The 21,198-nt window shown below is 44.7% G+C and overlaps 2 protein-coding genes across 2 annotated transcripts in view; one reads left to right on the top strand and one right to left on the bottom strand.

Annotated features, from left to right (window-relative positions):
- Positions 1-10,652, top strand: part of srcap (Snf2-related CREBBP activator protein) — a 33,627-nt gene extending 22,975 nt beyond the window's left edge. Inside the window, exons 22-31 of the mRNA XM_070852230.1 lie at positions 90-262; positions 362-675; positions 767-974; positions 1,297-1,461; positions 1,592-1,788; positions 1,952-2,066; positions 3,328-3,453; positions 3,697-3,873; positions 4,070-4,153; positions 4,473-10,652. Of these exons, the coding sequence (XP_070708331.1) occupies positions 90-262; positions 362-675; positions 767-974; positions 1,297-1,461; positions 1,592-1,788; positions 1,952-2,066; positions 3,328-3,453; positions 3,697-3,873; positions 4,070-4,153; positions 4,473-9,263 (6,350 nt within the window). The 3' untranslated portion in view covers positions 9,264-10,652. The remainder of the gene's footprint in view (positions 1-89; positions 263-361; positions 676-766; positions 975-1,296; positions 1,462-1,591; positions 1,789-1,951; positions 2,067-3,327; positions 3,454-3,696; positions 3,874-4,069; positions 4,154-4,472) is intronic.
- Positions 10,653-11,028: 376 nt separating this feature from the next.
- Positions 11,029-20,026, bottom strand: stx4 (syntaxin 4). Its single transcript, XM_070852382.1, has 10 exons — positions 19,868-20,026; positions 19,408-19,512; positions 17,941-18,040; positions 17,397-17,471; positions 17,239-17,309; positions 16,112-16,220; positions 15,432-15,505; positions 13,060-13,197; positions 12,861-12,971; positions 11,029-12,330 (listed from the first exon to the last, which is right to left on the bottom strand). Exons 1-10 carry the CDS (start codon positions 19,895-19,897, stop codon positions 12,250-12,252), a joined length of 894 nt encoding a protein of 297 aa, XP_070708483.1. The 5' UTR covers positions 19,898-20,026; the 3' UTR covers positions 11,029-12,249.
- Positions 20,027-21,198: the final 1,172 nt, after the last annotated feature.

Here is a 21,198-nt window from a genome sequence, read left to right as displayed (position 1 = left end):
GAAATTGACTCTATTCAAATGCATGTTTCCACTTGTACTGCAGAATTTTAGTTATTCACTCGCTCTGCTCTCTCCTGTCCTCCCCTCAGCTCCCGTTCAGGTGACCTCCTCGTCCTCTGTGTCCAAGTCTTCAGCAGCACCACGTGAGGGCAGCAGCAGCCAGACGCCCGTTACCACAAAGTTGAGGCCCAGCACGGGGGCAAAAGCCTCCCCTCCACCCAGGAAAGTGCCTCGTCCACCCCCTCGCTCTCCTTTCTACGTGGTAAGCTCCTTGTGATGCCGACACTGATCTTCGTATCAGCTCAGTTTTAGTTTTCCCAGTTCTGTTCCCCCCGCTAATGTTTACCCTCTTACTCAACAGTCGTGGCTGGCAGATAGCCATAAACAGCAGCGCGACAGCCGGCTGGACTTCATCATTCGAGTCAACGAGAGCCACTGCGGGGCAAAGCCCATGTATGGCCGAGAGGTTTTAGACTTCCTGACTTTTCTCCCGGGTCCTCGTCCCTCGCCAGCCGCCCTGAGCTCTCAGGGGGAGTGGGGCCGCTCGGGCCACAGCAGCGGCCTGTTCGCACAGTGGCAAAACAAACACGACCACTGGTTTCAGAGTCGCGCTGTGAGAAAGGCCCTCCACAGCATTGAGGAGAGGCTGGAGCTGCTCAAAGATATGATAGACCGGTACATAAACGATCCGTTTTCTTGCATACTTATCCTCTGATGCAGGAGGGGGAAGATTTGTGATTTGACTGATTTATTTTGTCTGTTTTAGGTTTACATTTGCAATTCCTCCAGTGGAGGCTCCTCCAATCTCCATGCACTGCTGCCATCCTCCTCCCTCTCTGAGCCACCAGCAGGCAGCCTTCTCCTCCATGCTGTCAACTCAAGTGACTCCGCGCACCTGCAGCCTCCATCGTATCCAGTGTAACATGAGGACCCAGTTCCCGGACCTGAGGCTCATACAGTATGATTGTGGTAAGGTGGCGAGATGCTTTTTAGCTTTTGATAGCAGACAACTGCCTGTTTAGTAGGGTTGGGTCATTTTATGGCTGTCATTTTTTTGTCATTATGAGACAATCTGGCAAATTGAAAAGACGCCTACATCAGCAACCAATGCTGACGGGTTAATCAGGTTAATCCAACTTGTATTATATTAATTATAATCAATATGATAACGTGATTAACAGAATATTATGTTAGTTTAAACAGAGTTATTGCCTCCTTAGATCAGTTCTGCTCTAAAGTTTCACCTTTTAGTCTCATAAATTAACATGTAATGTCACCAAAACCTGTGCAGGTAAGCTGCAGACTCTCCACACTTTGCTGCGGAAGCTGAAGACGGGAGGCCACAGAGTGTTGATCTTCACTCAGATGACGCGTATGTTGGACGTGCTGGAGCAGTTCCTCAACTACCACGGACACATTTACCTCCGCCTGGACGGCAGCACCCGCGTGGAGCAGAGACAGGTTAGTGCTGACGGTATTTTTTAAAATAGAAATTTTCTGATTTTATTTGCCCGACGTGCACCACACCACAATATCTAATTGGTCTTCTGTCTCTAATTCTTATTCTCTGCACATCCTCTTACTCCTTCAGGCCCTCATGGAGCGCTTCAATGCAGATCGCCGTATTTTCTGCTTCATTTTGTCAACGCGCAGCGGAGGTGTAGGGGTGAACCTGACCGGGGCCGACACGGTAGTTTTCTACGACAGCGACTGGAACCCCACCATGGACGCTCAGGCGCAGGATCGCTGCCACCGAATCGGCCAGACCAGAGACGTCCACATCTACAGGTAACTGAATAACAGCCCACTTACACAAGACGATATCGGATCCTTACGTTATTATCGTGATATCTTTAGATGAGTTGTTTTCATTTCCTTCATAGTTCTGATTAAACACAATTCTTCAGAACAAAGACAACATTTTAATGTTTTTTTTTTTTATGTTCTTCAGGCTGATTAGCGAGCGTACGGTGGAGGAGAACATCTTAAAGAAAGCCAATCAGAAGAGGATGCTGGGTGATATGGCTATTGAAGGAGGAAACTTTACTACTGCCTTCTTCAAACAGGTGAGACTTTACTTATTTTACCAACAAAGGTCTCTTTTCTTAGCATAATACTTTGTTAAAATACACTGGAGGGTTCCCTTGAATTATACAATTCATCTGGGATGCAAGATAACACCAGTGGCTCATTATATAAAAGAGCAGAGAATTAATTAAAATGCAGTTCAGGTACATTAATTTCTTTGTAGTCTTCTGTCTTATGGCTTCCTCACATAAAGTGGCCCGTTAAACCAATGATTCTTCATCACGTGATGGTCGCACATACAGAAACGCAGGCTGTGCTATTTGTTGATTCATATATTTGAATGGTTAAACGTTTAACCAACAAAAATCAGTTAGTTAGAAAATATTAGTGTTGTTTTTATTATATTTGTTGTACAAAGAAGCCTGTAATACAATGTAAAGTGGTAAAAGTATTTTTCTAATGGGTTACAGACATCCATCCATTCTAAATAGGACATTTAATCTTGTCAGTTAACAGTTACAAATCGGTAAGTGAGGATCAGTTATTGATCAGAGGGGAAAAAATCCGTATCCTTTTTTTTTTAACTTTACTCCCATGATACTTTGCGTTGCGGTAACCTGTCTGCCTCAGGCCTGCTACCTGAGGCTGCTGCTGCTGCGAGCACATTGAAATAATGTCAGGGGGGAAAAAAAAGAAGTAATTTCCTCTCCATGAAATGCGTCATCTCCTGGAAGTTTGTGACAAATTGCCAAAAAACAAGCGGAAGAGATGCAGCAGCCAAACTTGGTTTCCTCAGGCGCCCTCGTGTAGTCGACTCAGACAATGAGAAACACTCCGGCTGCTGATGGAGAAACAAACACACGGGGAAAACACCTGCAGCTAAAGCCGCCATCTTAGAGTGGATAGACGAGGCCCAGTCACATATCCGTGTCCATTTCTTTACTATATATTCACCAAATAACTGTACAGATGTCAGTTAAACGGTAATCTGCATGAGAAATATAATGAAAAACAATCTTTTATTTAATCATCTGCTTGCAGTGATCAGTTTGACCCGTACAGACGTGCTCACTATGAGTGGTTTCCACCGAACCACTGGTGGTGTTTGAAGTATGCCGACATTGCAGCATAATCTAATTAATGCGCTGAATAAATTGCACCATTAGCATAAGCGCTCGTTTTGAGTATATTGTGACGACATTAAAGCGAGTTCAAGTGCCTCTTATGTTTGTTTGTCAAGTACAGAGAACCATTTTCCTGCGCTGAATGTGTCTCGTTATCCCTTTTTGTGTTGCTCAGCAAACCATCCGAGAGCTGTTTGACATGAATGACGGGGAGAAGAGAGACGTGGCGGTGGAGCTATCGGTGCCCCAAGCTGAGGAAGAGGAGGCTGTCAACAAACAGAGCACCACCATCCTGGAGCAGGTTAGATGCACCGCACAGGCCAAACACCCACTTATATCATCTACATAGCTCCTAGTTATTTTTTAATCCTTTTAAAAATATAGGATTTATTTGTAGAAGGAAGTAGTAGCATCAAAATGTAGTGTCACTGCTGTATTTTTTGGGGGCTTGCTGATTTAACTTAAACATATCAAACAAGCTTATCTGATCAGTCTGGCGGTACGTCTACAGATAACCTGATCAATGTTGAATTGACTCTCGCAGGCTCTGTGTCGTGCCGAGGATGAGGAGGACATAGTAGCAGCGTCTCAGGCCAAAGCAGAGCAGGTGGCAGAACTGGCCGAGTTCAACGAGAACATACCATTGGATGACGGAGGGGAACAAGAGGAAGTGGAGGAGCTCTCCAAGGCCGAGCAGGAAATAGCCGCTCTGGTGGAGCAGGTGCGTTATCATGAATTATTCATCATTCAATGAAAGTAAAACATTGGTTTGAGCTCATGAATGTCTGGATTTTACAACTCTACCACTTGTTGGTGAAGATTTTTTTTTTTTAGCAGTACTAGAAACAGCTGTATATCTGCATTATACCTTCAGAGTTACGCTCCATTAACTCACCATATTCTCTGCCCACCTTTAGCTCACTCCCATTGAACGCTACGCCATGAACTTCCTGGAGGCCTCGTTAGAAGACGTATGCAAAGAAGAGCTGAAGCAGGCTGAGGTAAGAAAAATAAACTGGTGGTTATTTTTTATTATTTTTCAATAAGTCAATTAGTTCACGAAATATCAGAAAATAGTAAAGAAGTCTGCAAGTCCAAAACCCAAAGTTACTCTGTTAATTGGCTCAAATCATTTCGGTTTAACTGAAGTGTTTAACCAACTTGACTTGTCACAAATAGACTTAAAAGTATTAAAGTTTTGCTGAGTTAGAAGGTTTGTAAGAACTTGTTTTAACCCTGTTGTCCTACAGAACCATAACCTAAAGACATTTTATCAGTGCGGTAAAACCAAATTTCTAAAAATCTGCTCTGTCTGTTTAGGAGCAAGTGGAGGCTGCCAGGAAGGGCCTGGACCAGGCCAAGGAGGAGGGCCTGAAGCTTCACGCCTCATCAGATGACGACAGCGATGACTTTTTGTCTGCACCAGCCTCTGTAGAGCCTGCTCAGCCGGCCCCAGCCCGCCGTGGCCGTAAACCTAAAGACAAGGACAAAGACAAGATCGTCACCTCTACGAGGACTAGTGGTCGGCTGCGAGGGGCCTCGCCCGAGACGGAGCCCGAGCCTACGACCACTAGAGAAGTGCCTGAAAGACTCCGCTTTGGTCTGAGAGGACGAGGAGCTGCCAAAGACACGGGTGCTGTGTCTACCACCCCGTCTCGCACAGACCATCACAAAACCTCCTCATCAGCCAGGCTTCAGGATTCCTCCAAATCCTCAAAAGCCTCATCTCCTGCCCGAGACCAGCAGACCGTCAAAACCAGGACTCTACCAAACCGCTCCCACCCCAGTCCAGTGCCTTCCCCTCCTACGCCCTCCCCCCCTGGTGGGAAACAGCAGTCCGTTGTGGAGACTGACGGCAAGAACTCCAAAGCAGGCAGAGAGGAGAAAGAAGGGGAGAGTGAGAGGAGGGTGTCTGAGTCATCGCTGGAATCCAGCTGCCCGGTGGACCATCAGCCAAAAGACGATGACGGCAAAGACCAGAGTGCCATGTCTCCGCCGTCCTCCAGCTCCCGATCGCCTCGCAAGCGCCAGTCAGCAGATGGCGAAGTCCTGCGGGGCCTGGTTGAAGACTCCCCCTCAGCCAAAGTCCTGCGGAAGCTCCCCGGGAGGCTGGTCACGGTGGTGGAGGAGAAGGAGCCGAGAAGGAGGCGGCGGCGAGGAAGCGGCACTGGAGGTGGAGCTTCTTCAGAGGAGGCGACTACGGAGGAGAACTCTGCTGGATCTGTCGACGAACCAAACAAAGACGGCACCTCACCGAGCCCTGACGGCAAAACAAAAGAGACTGTTCCCAAATCTCCTCAGGACCAAGACTCCACTCCGAGTCCGTCTGTGCAGCCACAGCCTGTCAGGGGTTATCCTCCATATTCCCCTCCTCATCTTTCTCCTGACATGCCTGTGCTGAGAAATCTTCCTGTTCGCCGCAGGTTGGAAACTGAATCTCGCATGGCTGCTCAGCTGGTGGAGCAACAACAACAGCAGCAGCAGCAGCAGCAACTGGGTAGAGGAAGAGGAGGAAACCAGTCCAAAAAAACTGACACACCACCAGGCAAAGACGCCTCCTCAGCCTCTTCAGAGTCCAGCGTGAATTCTCTTATGACACCTTTGAAAAGAAAGAGGGGCCGGCCCCCTAAGACGCCCCCTAGGATACCTGAGCCTGAAAACGCAGTGACCCCTTCCCCACAGCCCACCTCGCCGAGTGAGGAAGGGAACCCCCCTCTCTCCCCAAAACGTAAGAGGGGTCGTCCTCGCAAAGACTCGACAACCACGCCAGAAACTGTTGGTGAAGGACAGAACTCTAAAAACGAGACCACCACTGCTGGTGTATCTGATATATCAAAAACTGATGCTAGCACAGAGCCACCAGTCCCGTCTCCCAACGAGTCGAACACTCAGACAGCTGATGTTGTCCCTACAAGTCAGGTTTCCCAGTCTGAGGAAATGGACACTAAGACTGAGGTTTTAGCCTCAATTTCAGCCTCTAATCAGAATCCAGCTCAAGCTTCTGCACCAACAACAGATCAAGCTTCGTCATCGGCTTCAGCTTCAGTTCAAGCATCCACTACACCTGCAGCCCAGGTGGCAGCACCGCTCCCAGTGGCTGCCTCCACATCAGACTCAGCCCAAATCATCAGTTCAGCTCCAGCGACAGCTCAAAGCTCAGACCCGACATCGACCCATGTTTCCTCCACCGCTGTCCCACTCACTGCTCCCCCCACTACCGCAACGCCGCTGCCGCCTTCCTGCACCGTCACATCAACTCTTTCAGCTGCAAACTCAACACTGGTGGTTTCCACAGCTCCCGTAGAGACAAAACCTTCAGTGTCTTCAACTGACAAAACAGCGGGACCAGACTCAGCCAAAACTTCTACAGTTGCCACACCAGCTGCTAAGACTCCATCCTCTGCATCATCTTCTGCTCTGGCTGTTAAAGCATCGGTCCCTGCCACAACGCTCACATCAGCCACGAATGCAATATCAAACACAGTCACCACTACAACAACTAAAACTGCTGCTGCAAAGGACCTGCTGTCATCTACGACATCTACCCCAGTTACTGCAACCTCCGCCCCAGCTGCCACCCAGACGGTTTCAGCAGCATCTTCACCAAAACCAACCTCAACGCCTTCCCCCTCTACAGCAACAACAACGGTAAAAACAGTCCAAGCTGGTCCATCAAACTCAAGTCCAAGCATAGTTCCCTCAGCAAGACGGCCCACGTCTACCACCGCCTCTACAACACCACCAGTAACGGCCTCGCCGTCTGCTGCAGCTCCACCTTCTGCTGCAGCTCCACCTTCTTCAGCCCAAGCAAAGACTGATGTGACAACTACCAAAGTCCCGACCAAACCAGTCTCAACCTCATCACCACCAACAACAGCAATTCAGGTGACCACGCAGCCACAGGTAACAACTGCCCCAGTGGCTAACACGTCGTCAGCCAAACCTCCTGCTGCACCTACTCCAGTCTGCACTCCTTCCCCACCTGCAACATCTGCCAGTGTAACAACCACCGCCAAGGCGAAGACGGTTACAGTAACTGCATCACCCACAACAGAGACAACCCCCGTAGCAGCAGCAGCCCCTTCAAAAGTAGAAACAACTACCCCTGCCACAACTGCAGAAAAGACTGCCAAGATCCCCGCCCCTGTTTCAACTTCCACATGTGCAGCACCAGCAGTTACCACAACTACGCCATCCCCTGAAAAGTCCATCACAGTTGCTACCACAAACGTCACAACAACCCCTGTATCCACCACCACGGCCACTCCTGTGTCGGTAGCAGCAACCAAAACGGTTCCTCCCACGTCCGCCATACAAACCTCTGCAGTACAAGGCTGTTCGTCCTCGGATGTTTCCCCGGAGGTGTCCACGTCAGCCCAGACAGCCCAAGCTCCTGCATGTGCTCCTTCCATTTCGTCTGAAAAGCAGTGTTCAGAGACAACACAGAGAGTATCTGCACCTAAAAGTGACCCAGACAGGGTGACAGAAATGGAAACAGATGCTGTGGAGGCTGAAGCGAGGAACAGCAAGGAGGAGGAGGAGGACAAAAATCTGGATACGTGTAAGTCTCAGCCTACAAGGAAGAAGGTGGAGAGTTCCTCTGAGACCAAAGACTTGGAGTCTGGAAGGGAAGGAGCAGGTGGAGAAGCACAGTCGGCAAATTCCTCTCAGAAAGAAGCAGCGACGCAACAAGCAGCGGATCAAACAACAGAAGATCAGAAATCTCCAATCCAGAAAAGGCCTCTTAGTCGTCAGAGTAGCCAGGAGTCCACTCGCTCCTCTTCGCCGTCATCTGGCTGCTCGACATCAACCCTCACTCGTCATGCTCACCACAAGAGGACGTACGAGAACAGACATCCCTCCAAGAGGAAGCGAATGGACGTCACCTCAGAAGAAGGGAAGGAGGGGAGAAAGGAAGAGGGCGCGGAGAAGAAAGACGAAGGCGGCAAGAAAGAGCCCGCCACCGCTGCTGCCTCTCGGAGACGCCGTTCCAGATCTCCCTCTTCCTCCTCCGAGGACTCTGACAACAATGAGAGCAGGAAGGAGCACCGGTTGACTCGCTCGGCCAAGCGCAGGCTACAAGATCAGGACGGGGAAAAGGGCAACAGCCGGCCAGCAAAGAAACCTGCGCACAGCTCTGACAGAAATGCCTCAAACAACGCCAACACGTCCACGGGGGGCGAGTCTGGCAGCGATACGTCGTCTGTTAGGATCACCAGGAAGTCTACAGGATCTCAGCCTTCACAGGAGAGTAAAGCTCAGACCAACAGCGCGCCCCCTTTGCCTCCTGAGCCCGAAGTCCTGGGGAAGAGGTGCTCGGCGCTCAACGCAGCAGCCAAGCTCCTCGCGATGAAAGGCAGGGTGGATACGCCAGGCCACACCACTCGGAAAGACTCAGGGTCTAAAGTCGCTGCAACTTCCCCCGCTTCCTCTTCTGACAAGAACCAAAAGCCTAAAAGCAAAAGTGTGCCAGCCTCCCCTCAGAGTAACTCAGTAAACCTTACTAATAGTAAAAGCAGTGGCAGCAAACCCTCAACACCCAATCAGACAAGCCGCCCTGCGTCCCGCTCCACCAGACAGTGCCCCGGTTCTCTGGTCCCACCCCTAGAAATTGAGTACAAGAGGTCTAAAGGGGAGGAAAAGGAGAGAGGGAGTAGGAAGTCGTCGGGGGGGAAGGAAGGCGAGGCCGAGACGCAGTCGTCCTCCAGGGGCCACAGCGCCTGCAGCAGCATGAGCAGCGACGGCGAGGGCGACGCTGGAGGACGCAGCAGCAGGAGCCGCAGCAGCAGCAACAGCAGCCAACGTACCCGCAGCCTCAGCTCCCAGAACGCAGAGCACAGGGATTCCCGGGCCGCCTCCTCCGGCAGCGAGCGCAGCTCCGAGCGGACAAAGAGTCGGGACAAAAGAGACAAGCAGGGCCAGCAGAGGGAGAGTCGGCAGGACAGCAGGAGGTCTCAAAAGCTCCCGCAGGAGGTGACCAGCAGTTCGGGGACAGAGGGGACGCCGGACAGGGTGCTGCGTAGCGTCGCGGCGCTCGCAGCGGTGCAGGCCCGCTCACCGGCCGCAAGCACCCGCTCCTCTTCTGGCCAGCATCGTCACAACAAAACATGATCGGAGCGCCGAAAGGGAACAAAAACGGAAGCGAGAGTGTTGTCGCAGAGCACGATATCAAGAGCATGTCACGACCTCCAAGGTTGCTGCTTTGTCTGCACTCCGAAGAATTCAGGGGAACTGAGTGCTGCACAAGTCAGGGACCTCCCTGCCTCTCGGGCCCTCTCCCTTTCCACCTGGAGCTGGTCCGCTCACCAGCTCAGCAGGGGGGGGGAAGGCTCAGGGATGCCGGACTGAGAGTTTAAAAGAGAAAAAAAAAAAAAAAAAAAATGCGGCGCCATTATTTGTGCGTCCGTGAGCAGACCGAGGGATGGTGCAGTGGGCGAATTCACCACTGGGACTTGAGGGGGACACAGGTGGTAATAAAGGAAAGTTGTTAGTTCACATTATGTACTGTAATCATTAAAGACTGGAACACTCAGCTCTTATGTGTTAAGACGGGATTATACAGCACCCTCTTATTAGGGTTATCAATGAAAAGTCATTCGTGTGACATAAAAACCTTTGAGTGACCAGTTGTATTGTAAGTTGGAGGTTTTAGAAAGTTTGGTTTTGAAAATTTCGTCAGCTGTCCTGACTGTTTCTTTGTAGTCAGTTGATAAGTTATGCATATTTTATTATTTCTTCCAGGGTATTAGGAAGAGAACTGATCTGTCAATGTGATCTTTGCTGCACTATGCTGGAGCTTGTCTTTGCTTGGGCCCCTTTTTTTTTTTTTTTTTTTTTTCATAATTTCTGTTCATTGGATTCATTTTTAAATCCAGCCTTGCATTTCTCATTTGCACATCTGATAACGTGGCCCTCGGCTTTTCAGTACATTGTGGTGTAGTGATAAGTTTTTACATCAACTTCAGTCAATTAATTGGTTCCCTGGTACCTCACGATGTATCTCCACAGCTCGAAAAACGCATTAATTGAAGTTGCAGATTGTCTTGAAGACTTCTCGCTCCTCACCACGGACCTGGAGCGGGAATAATCAGATTTTCTTCTTCCTAATCTTCCCAAAGGCAGTTACTGTTGCGGTCCACTTTGTCACGAATTCACACTGAAAGGGCAAAAAATGTTATTGAAATTTAAGAGTGCCTCTTTTGGCCAAATGGGTTTGAACCTCCGATTGCCTTGTGAAGCACCTGAAGCAGGGGTGTTGAGCTTCTCTCGTTATTTAAAACTAAAAAACAAACAAAAAAAAAAAAAAAGCCAAACTAGTCAAGAAAAAGAAACACCTCCCCTGGAAAAAGTCAGAAGCACCCTGTGCATCAGTGCTCCCAAATTAATGTTTTATTTTTCACCTGAATTTGTCACCATCACTTCATTGCTCTTCGTTCATGTAAAAAAAAAAAATAAAATACTTGGACAAAATATGTGAATAAAATTACTGGTACAGTTCCAGATGACTGTAAATTGTCGATTTCCTTTTGGACTTGTCTACGCTACTTTGAGCAAAGGTGATATTTGGGGGGGGGGGGAAGGGGTAGTTTATGGTGACGGTCTTGATTTGTCTCTTCGTTTGTTGCATTCCTTTGATCCCTTGTAATTCCACATTGTTTTACTTGAAAAATTAAGACAATTACAGTTGAATAAAAAGACCAAAAATTAGTTGCCATTTTTCATTGTGTTGAAGATTTTGTTTAATTGCAGGTGAAACAGATTATTTATGTCACTTTGTGTGGAAAAATGCAAAAAGAAAATTCAACCGTTGTGTGTAACAGCTGCTGTGTGAACTAAACAAACCTACAATTAATGATACAAGAAACAGAAACTAATAGAACATGGCAGTATTTTATTTTAAACCATACTGTAAATGAGTGGTCTGGTTAGCGGACCCATCGCTTCCCCGCGGAAGTCCAACAAAAAGTTACTAAAACTAGCAACAAAAGTGGAGGAGACTTTGTAAAAAGAGAAGAAAAACAGATTTAAAGTCTAATGAGAGTATAGACACGTGTCGGGCTGAGCCACAGCTGAAACATACAAACAGAATAAAAACTCACTGTCCCTTCTTGACAATGTTAGTGCACAACATCACGTTCTCAACTCGAGCTGTTCTCGAGGAAATAAAGGAGAAGGCACCATTTTGAGGAAGAAGAAAAAAAAAAAAAGGTTTCATCATGTGTTGTTGAGTTTTCTCGTAGCAGCGTCCACAACAACGTTCAAATCATAAATACAAACTTGGTAGGACATAAAAAGGAGCCTCCGGCCTTTTATTGCAGTGCTGAGACAACTGTGGAATAAAATTTTTTTTAAAAAAAGGAAAGGGGGGGCTGTTATTTCACACAAAAAAAAATCTGTATTTACACTTGTTACATGCAGGCAGTTTGAAACAACTTTCAAGTTTTAAAAAAATCATCCGCATAAAGAATGTCTATCACCAGCAATATAGGTTATGTACAATTATATTAGTCTATTTACTATATATGCCTATAAAAGAAAGCCCTCATCTATCACAATTGTTGTTTACGCCTCCGATTCGTCCTGAAACGACGACGTAACAAGAATCAACGCACAGTTTTCCTGAGTACAGCATGATCAGCGCCAGTGTTGGGTTTCAATACTGCATTGTGCTTTGCTCAAGGCCACTTATTTCCTCTTTCTGCGAGGTCGGAGGGGAAGGGGCGCTGACGTAACAGTTCACAAATTGTCCGTGTTGACAAGAAGGAAGGGGGGAGGGAGGGAGGGAGGGTCCCCACAAACCGGCAGCACTGCCTCTTGAGCGGAAGTGGAAATGCAGGTGAGATTGTAGTTTGTGGGAGAAAAGACAACAGAGAGCACATCTCTTCTTTAAGAAATAAAAAAAAAAAATTTGACAGAAGGGCCGTTAGGAGGGTTAGAGGACGATGTGAGACGAAATGCGGGGGGGAGGGGGGGGGCGTAACGGCCAAAATCCACTGATTTAAATCCACCCGTATGTCCTGTGGGATGAAACTATTTACAGGAAACCAGAATGTGCTTCTGCCAAACTGATGTAGAGACCAACTCACGCTGCCTGGCGTTAGGTGCTGAAGGTGGTGACCAACGACAGGACGAGGATGAGGATGAGGATGGCCAAGCAGATGGCGATCCAGATCTTCTTCTGCATCGGAGGAGAGACAAAGAGGTGAGTTGACATGCAAGGAAAATTAATCAGGAGCGACCTTAAAGGGACAGTTTGGATTATTTGAAGTGTATTTTCATGGCTTTATAATCCTCTCTGAAAGGGAACTTGAGCTATTCCTTCTTTATCTTTGTGTGCGTCAAAGCCACCAAACTCCATTCACAAAAACAGCAATTTTACGCCGCAGAACGACTGAGTTGCTGGTCTGCCGCCGCCTCAAACGGTTAGTTTGTTTGTTGTTGTGTGACTTTGGCGTCTAAAACAGTTATTTCAGATCTGAACTAACATGCGATTGAGGCAAAGGTGGCGCAGCAAACTCCAGTATTCCGCAAAGTAAAATGAGTGTTTTTGTCAATGGAGTCTGGTGGTTTTGAAGCACCTCCTGCCCCTGTCCACAGCACTACATTGTTTAGCTTCTGTGTCACTATGGGTAAGTGCCTCAAACAAGCCCCACTTCAAATAATCTGAACTATTCCTTTAAAGGTTTTGTGTGTGAGACCACGTCGTACCTTGCGTGCTTTCTGCTGATACGTGACGGCTTTCTCTGTGTTGTCCTTCGCTTTCTCCACATAGTTAGTGGACTGTTTGATGTTGGTTTCAATCCGGTTCACCGTCTCCCCCTGCAGGAGGCAAAAACATGACAATCAGACTCATCGTAGCTCAAACAGGCCTGAGAGAGACTTTTTTTAAAATCACTGCTTCCCCGACCTGAGCCTCCACCTCCATGGCGAGGTACTGGAACATGTCGTGCAGGTCTTTGATGCTCCTCTCCAGCTTCATGATCTCATCGTGTCGGGACTCGATCTCATTCAGAGCCTGCTTCGTAGCTTTAGCATCAACCAGGATCTGAATACCGCAGTGCACACATTTATTAGCTACAGATAGAAAAACCTGCAAACATCTCATCTGTGACCAGTGGTGGAAGAAATACTCAGATCCTCTGATTAAGTAACTGAACCAAATTACAAGCAAAAGTCTTCGAATCATCTTGTAATTCAGCACATGAGCGAAAAATACTTCAAGTATTAAAAGTAAAAGTACTTGTTCAGCCGTAAAATATCATCTGTGACATTATTATGGTTATTATTGATTGTTGTTACTGATGCATCAACGTCAGAGCAGAATTTTACTGTTGTAGCTGCTTCAAATTTCTCATTTTTCATAAGGGTGTCGCTTCTAAAGGGTCATGAGATGATTAATGTGAGAGGAAGCAAGAAAAAAAAGTTCATCTACACTGATTTATAAGATATTTTCAGGACTTTTCTCCAGATTTGGTTGTTTCTTTTTGTGAAATACTAAAAACTTTTACCTGTTTGAGACGCCGCTGAAGTTGGCTTCTGATTGGGCAGTTAAGGGGAAAGTTAAGGGAAACTTAAAACTGCTAAGCAACCCATCCTCCCGTTTTTTTGCACCTCTTACTGTTGTGAAAGCATGTCAGACATTTCAGGTAAAACATTAACACCCACTTTTAAATAAAAGAAGTGAAACAAAACAGTGAAATCTCCCTTTTTTGCATCTTCACAAACAGAATAAAGGTTTTCTTAGATGTGAGGGTGGATTTCAGAGAGAAGTATGGAAATGTCGAACAAGTTTTCACAACAGGAAGTGGTGCAAAACAAAGACAAAAAAAAAAAACAGAAGACTGTCGCCAAGCAATTTCTGTTAAAGGACCAGTACGTAGGATTTAGTGGCACCTAGCAGTGACCTCTTGTGCTAATTAATAAGTCTGATCCTCTGGTTTTGCTTCTTTTTCTTTGTTTTCATCTTCCAATTTGTCCAAATTCAAGCTGCGACTTCAACGTAAAAATGCAAAAGGCCCTTATTTGTCTGTTCTGGGCTTCCGTAAAAACATGGTGGTTAGATATAAAAGGCTCATTCTAAGCTAACAAAAACAGTCTTACTTTAAGGTAATTATACACTAGTGACAACAAACTACATACAAGTTTTGGTGACTGATCCCCTTAAATCCTTCACACTGAACCTTTAACTTTCCCCGAACTTAACTACCGAACAGGAATTAAACTTAAAGAGTTTAACAATCACTTGAGCTTTTATCAGTTTAATCATTAACCAGGTCATTTATCATGTGTTTTAATGTGTAGCTTTATTATCTGCAGCACGAGGGCCGACAGAGCTGAATAAAGTACTTGAGTAACTTAGTTACTCTCCACCACTGATCTCCGACATCAAAAGCCAGCGGGACTGTTCACACTACGAGCTACTGAAGCTCTACAAACGTCTCTAGGGGCTGCACATGGCTGTCGGTTCACATGCTTACCAGATCTGTCGTCCAGTTTGAGCCAACTGAGAGGCTACAACAGAGCAAACCTGTCGTCATTTCACACTCACACGACACTTCGACTGCTCCAACTCTCACTGATGGAGAACACCTGCGGCTGTGAGGCCGTGTTTTCGCTGCAGCAGGTGCTCTCCACTTGTGGTTTTACACCGCTAACACCAAAGATCCTCTATAAGTCAAGATGCTGCATTTCAGGCTGAGCCGGTGGCACAAAATGTCTCCACTTCCTGTCTCCTGAGTGGGCGTGGATGCCTCGTCTGGAGCATCAATAATCTATCGACTAACTATGATCAGCACCGAGCACCGGTAGTTTAAATTTAAGTCAGACTTTAGCTCACTGTAGGTCGTAGTTAGCTGTGGAGAAATGACTGTTGCTGCAGTTAGCTCACATGCTAACTAGCGTTGGACGACATAAGCTGTTTGAGCAGGTGCAGAGTGACAGCGTTCTGTTAGAAGCAGCTTCAGGACATCTTCTCATTCTTGGTCAACATTAAAACACGTGATGGTGCTTTTTACAGTTAGTAAAGGCTTCAACAGCCTCCCGGCCGGAGACGGTTCAGAGAGCATATCTGTGCTGCTGAGCTCTCAAACAAAGTTAATTCTCTCCTGATTTGTTTGTCTGAAACATTTATGTTTAAAACTGTTAAGCAGGTATGTATCTGGGGACACTCAGGACCTGCTGCTGGTCTCCTGAGGGGGCGGGACAGAGGCCAAAGTCATGTGACACAGGTACAGGAAGCTCTCTCTCCTCTGAACCGTCTCTGCTTTAGTGCGTACTCACATTTTGGGTGAAAACATCCGTCTGCCCGCTTTCGAGCATCGTGTCCAGCTGTTCGTCTGTCACATCGGTCCCAGCTGAAAAAAAGTGAGAAGCACATAACGTTAGATCCGGTGTTTTTGGATACAGGATGTTGGTGTTTGGAGAAAACTGAAAATGAAAATAAAGAATTTCCCTTTGAGTTGAAAAAGAGAGAAGCCTCCGTCTTCCCACTTCTGTGTAAAAGCAACTTTCGCTGATTCATCTGGACGTTATTCTGCTTGATTAATCACAGACGTGTCTAAATGTCCAAAACCCCCCAAAATATTCCATCTACTATGACGACTGCACTTTAGTTTTGAAACGCAGTATAAAACATTAATGGGCTCTGCTGTATAAACGGAAAATGAATGAAAATATAAACTAGATTATAGAGTTAGAAACCATTTCAAACACTTGATGGTGTTTTTAAAGGCTGAACCTGAGGGCTGAAAAGTGAAGTGTGTGTGATTGAAGATGAAAGACAGAAAGAGGAGATGACATGTGACAAACATCATGAGACACACTGAAACTCGTGATGATGCAACCTACGGCCAAGGGGGGGGGGGTAAGCGAACGGTACGGCCGTGAGTTCCTTGAAGGAGAACGCAGACCGCAAACAGAAAAGTAAAACACAGAATCGGAGCCTGGCGTCCGGCACTCACTGATCTTGAGCTGCCGATGTATCCTCTCCACGTTGCGGTCTCTGTACTGGGCCTGGATGGTGTTACAGTGACCCATCAGCTCCACAAACTCCTTGGACAAGACGCCGTGCTGCAAATACAGAACCATTCTGGTCACTTTACTTTAAATAAAGGATTCACAGCAGAGTTATTGTATAAACTGCATCAGATTCAGCTCTTAAACTTCCAGCTGAGTGTATATTTTTGTTTATAGATTAAAAAAAAGCAACACAAGTGTGTGTTTTTTGGCTCCTCTGGTGAATTAAATACCTGACAAATTAAGTATTTTATCACATTGATGCAACACAAAGCGGTCTCAGACATATTTAACCATCACAAGGCTCCTACAGCTGTTTTACTGTGAAATTCCAGACATTTTCAGGCTACCAAAAACTTTCCAGACTCTCAAAAGCCTTTATCATCGCATCTAAACTGTTATTATAACTGCAACTGAGAAAAATAAATTCCTAAAAGACTAAAGATTATAAATAAAAAAAACTTTAGTGCTTCTTAGGTTTTACATGAGCCAATGTGTAAATTAAACATCACATTATGTTGAAAACCAAGCACTTTTCAAGGAGAATTCAAGCTTTTTCCAAAACATGACGGGCAAAATCAAGCATTCTCCAAACTCTTGTACGAACCCCAGTATCAACAGCTGTTGTGACATTGTTTACATCATATATATTGTTTAAGATGTCCTGTTTCTGAGCTAAATATTCATCAGGCGAGCGTCAGCAGGATAAGGAGGGAGCGTTTACATGACAGTTAACTCAGCAGAAAGACTAAAACAGCTATTTCACACTGAATTTATTTCACAATGATCCGTTTTCTCTGTTTGAGTTTCCATAAGGCGTTTGTTTCCTGTTTGACTTCTCACTGTGCTTATTAGTGGAAGAAAATGGCTTCAAGCAGCTGAAGCTACCGAGGTTTGTTTCAGATTTCAGCCACATCTGCTCCAAGAAAAATAATGTGTTTTTTAACCATTAAATCATGAAAAGCCATCTAGTAGGAAGTATGAAGCAGCAGGATATGGGACTTTTAGATACAGCTGCCGAAAGTTATGTCCTTGAAAAGGTACCGCAACATGAGATGAGGATGGTACCAACCTGAGTCCGCTGCATCCGAACGTTTATCGGTATATATTTTCCATCCTCGTCTCCCTTCTTGTGTTCAATACCTGTGAAACGATAATCGCTGGGAGTAATTCTAGTAAACAAAGCAAGAAAACAAACACTGCGTTCACATGTTATCCGTCCATACTCACTCTTCAGTTTTCTCTGGATCTGACTCGCCAACGTTTTTATCTCCTCTCGGAGAGTCTGGAGCTCTTTCTTCATACCTGACCAGAGACGAAAACAACACATTCAACACCTAAAATCATGTCCGACAATGTGAGCGCCCTCTGTGGGGTCATGTTTGGAGATGAATCTGTAGGCCAGGGATTCACTAAAGGGACGGTTTTAGTTGTAGGGCAGCTGTTGTTCAATTGAATAGCTGAATTAACAATAAAACTATTACTGTTATTTTACTGTTATGTTAATTATTCAATTGAACAACGGCCATAGAGCCGGCAAAAGTCCAGACGTAAAGATCGAGGGAAGTTAAACATTGTTCATTTGTATATATTATTTACATTGCAATGATATAAAACTGGTTCAAAAGTGCCAACAATAGCAGCTCAAAGTGTGTTTGGCAGTTTCTAAACAATATCTTTTCAATTACGTGTTGACTTTGTCCAGTTTCAGGCAGGTTTCAGACTTAATCGATACGATCGGTGCTCAGCTGGTGGCCGACATGAACATACTTACTGTCCTCCGGCAGCGCCACGCCCAGCACAGTTTTCTGTTTGTTCTCAAGGTCGGACACCATCCTTTTGAGATCGTGCAGTCCCTCGTGAATTTCTTGCACCTTAGTGTAGGAAAGAGGTTGTAGTTTATCAAACAGGTGTATTAGCTGATTATTCATTAAGGTGACCAACAGAAAATGAGTCCACAACAATTCTGTTCAATCAATATTTTGATTCAACTACTACGCTAAACATGCTCTGGTTTAAGGTTCACAAATGGGAGGAATTGCTGCTTTTCTTGGTTTCACATCACGGTAAATTGATTATCTTTGGGTCGTGGATCTTAGTTTCAGGCTTAAATGTGAAGTATGTCATCATAATGTACATCACTCAATCTGCAGATTATTTTCTCAATTGATTTATGAATCATTTGGTCTAATATGTTTGAGAGAATAGTGAAAAGTGTCTATCAAATTGTCCTAAAACCAAAAGTGACGTCTCCAAATTGCTTGTTTTTACTGACCAGTAATCTCCTACAGTAGAGGACAAAGAAAACTAACAAATATACAAATTTGAGGCTTCAGAACTAGCGATTTTTTTGTTTTTTGCTCTAATAGTATGCTAAAAAAACACTAGGACCATATTTATGGCAGCACAGTTGAAGGACACTGGGATGAGCAGGATGTTGACAAAACAAAACATCTTCTACTTAAAGCCTCAGTGCTGGATTTTAACCCTGTTTACCTAAAAATAAGAGGGACATGTAGATATGAGCTGATGTACAAGGTTAGAAATAAGTTTATACATCAGCTGATTCAAATCAGAGAGTGATGACGGACTAAGAGGAATTTGTATGCTCACAAAAACAAAGATTATTAATTATTAATTTATGGAATAGCTTTGAATGTGTGTGACAGACTGATTTAAAAAATATTTAATTAAAATAAGATTATTATATATACCCATTTATCTTTAGGTGTATATATACCTACAGATAGATGGATATATATCTTTAGGACACCCATATATAGATATAGATATATTTGTATATCTGTATATCTGCAGCATGTGTATAGTGTATTCATGTTTATAGAATATTTATGTCATTAGTGTCTTATTTTTATGGCTCTTGTTTTGTACTTTTCACATTTATCTTACAATTAAACTGCTGTAACAAGCGAATTTCACCAAATGCAGCATTTATGTTATAAACACACACATATATAAAAAGATGTGTGTATTTGCTGTGTGTAAAACTAAAGGGATTACTTTGAGATGATTAAAGTAAATAGAGGAGGTGTAATAAGATAAAGCTTCAACCTAGACAGTATAAACTTCATTTTATTTGACTTGTCACTGTTTTTAATGACTTATTCCTATTTATTTTACATGTGCACTTGAGTTGTACAAGCAGGAAATGACTAAAATAAAAAATAAACAAAAGAATCCATTTAGCTGATTATTAACATTACTGATAGGGGAAACACACCTTTCTAAAGAAGGCTTCATTCTCCTTCTCCTCTTTGGCTGAAGAGGTTCCAGGTTTGATCATCAGAGCTCTGCCCTCCTCATCCTCATCTGAAGCCTCGGCATTCTGCAGTGAGAGACACAAAAAGAGAATCAGTGAGTGTTTTCTGGAGACATTTCCACCTTCAGCTCTGCAGACTCCTGCAGCAGCAGCCGTGCCCTGTCCCGGCCTGACTAATGCAGCACGGAGCGAGGGCAGGAACGGAAGTTGGAGGCAAAACGTCGCTAAAGTTAACCCTCAGGTACACACACAGATAAATATAGTTGTGTTTGTCACTTTTTAAAGTTTGCTCTCTTGGTTAAAGTTGTCACTGAAGGGAGGCTGAAGTTTAGCTGCCGTTGCTCGACACAAGTGGTGAACTTGGCTAAGTTAGCAAGCTAGCGCGCTAATGCTAACGTTAGCCGTTTACTTTTACACTCACGTTTCCTAATTCTTTGGTCCGGTCCCGCATTTTTTAAGGACGAAGCAGCCGAGTCGGGTGTCAGAAAAGCCGCCACGCCGCGCCGAAGTGCTGGAAGTTGCTCCCCGAGCGGAGAAAATAGCTGCAATATGACTGTAAACTTTGATCTGGTGTCATTCAACAACTAAACTCCAGTGGAAACACTTCTTCTTCTGTGGCGCCTCAACACGTTTAGCGTCGACCCATTGGCGCCACCGGTGGCAGCAGCGTGTAACTGCAACTCCACTTTTTAAATTTAATTATTATTTATTTTATTTATTTACTGTTAATTTATTATTACAATAATATCATTAATTCATTTGAATTTATTAAGTTTAATTCCTTGATTTTTTAAAAATTTATCGCTCATTTAAAATTTAAGAGTTTTTCTATATGATGGTCTTAAAGGTGCTGGGAGTAGTTTTGGAAACATGTTAAATTGTTGGGAAAAAAGTAAAGTTTGAAATCATGAAGTCTAAAAACAAATATTGGTATCAGCATTTAGAAAAATTTTATTAATAATAATAATAATAATAATATTAGTATGGATTCTTTGTTTTTTGTATTTTATTTATTTATTCATTCTTGGTTCTAGACTGATGTATGCAGCCTTTTTGAAAATTTATTTTTTGACATTTTACCCAAGAATTTCTTATCGTTTTTTTCATTTAATTCTGATTGTGTGCCACATTTTGCATGATCTGTTTTTTTTAAAGTTGTTTCTAACATTATTTGCTTTTCAGGATTCTTGAAAAAGAGTGAATCTCAAATTGGTCATGGTTGATATTAGGTCAGGTCATTTTCTGCTCCTTATTTAGAAAAGGCAGACGATGGGGTCCTTTTTCCTGATTTTTATGTGACAGTTCAAGTCCTTGAAAAATAGAAACAAAAGTGATGCCAAATGGTTAAAAAGACAAAGCAGGTTTGTTTGAGTCTGTGGCTCTTGCTCCTTTGCAGGTGGGGTGGTGGGGGCACTTTAATGTGTATGTACTGCCTCATAATAAGCTGCAGGTGAGTCCAGACCTTCTGCAGGTCAAATTTAGTCACACCAGAGTTTCCTACTTCACTCTGACAGCCACAAGGTGGCGCTATTCACCTGCACAAACGGTGCAGTTGCACCAACACCACGTTTAATCAAGCTGTAGTTTATATGTTACATGAGGGACATTAATCTGGAGCTTAACTGTACCCTTAAAATCCATCACAAAGAAATCCACCTGGATGGGCAGTAAAGCCTGTACGTCTAATTACCAACGTCCTCATGAATATTCCAGTCTGACATTTCCTCTCTGTGGGCTGTAAATAATCCTGCT

This window comes from Pempheris klunzingeri, chromosome 20 (genome assembly GCF_042242105.1).
Source record: "Pempheris klunzingeri isolate RE-2024b chromosome 20, fPemKlu1.hap1, whole genome shotgun sequence".
NCBI classification, from domain to species: domain Eukaryota; kingdom Metazoa; phylum Chordata; class Actinopteri; order Acropomatiformes; family Pempheridae; genus Pempheris; species Pempheris klunzingeri.
The sequence above is the reverse complement of the archived record's forward strand: the minus strand, read 5'-3'. Positions and strand labels throughout refer to the sequence as shown.

Coding starts and splice junctions, on each gene's coding strand:
- stx4 (XM_070852382.1), bottom strand. CDS start 19,897: ATGCGGGACCGGACCAAAGAATTAGGAAAC. Junction 15,506..16,111: donor ACATCGGCAGCTCAAGATCA/GTGAGTGCCGGA, acceptor ACTTTTTTTCAG/CTGGGACCGATGTGACAGAC. Junction 12,972..13,059: donor CCATGGAGGTGGAGGCTCAG/GTCGGGGAAGCA, acceptor TGCCTCCTGCAG/GGGGAGACGGTGAACCGGAT.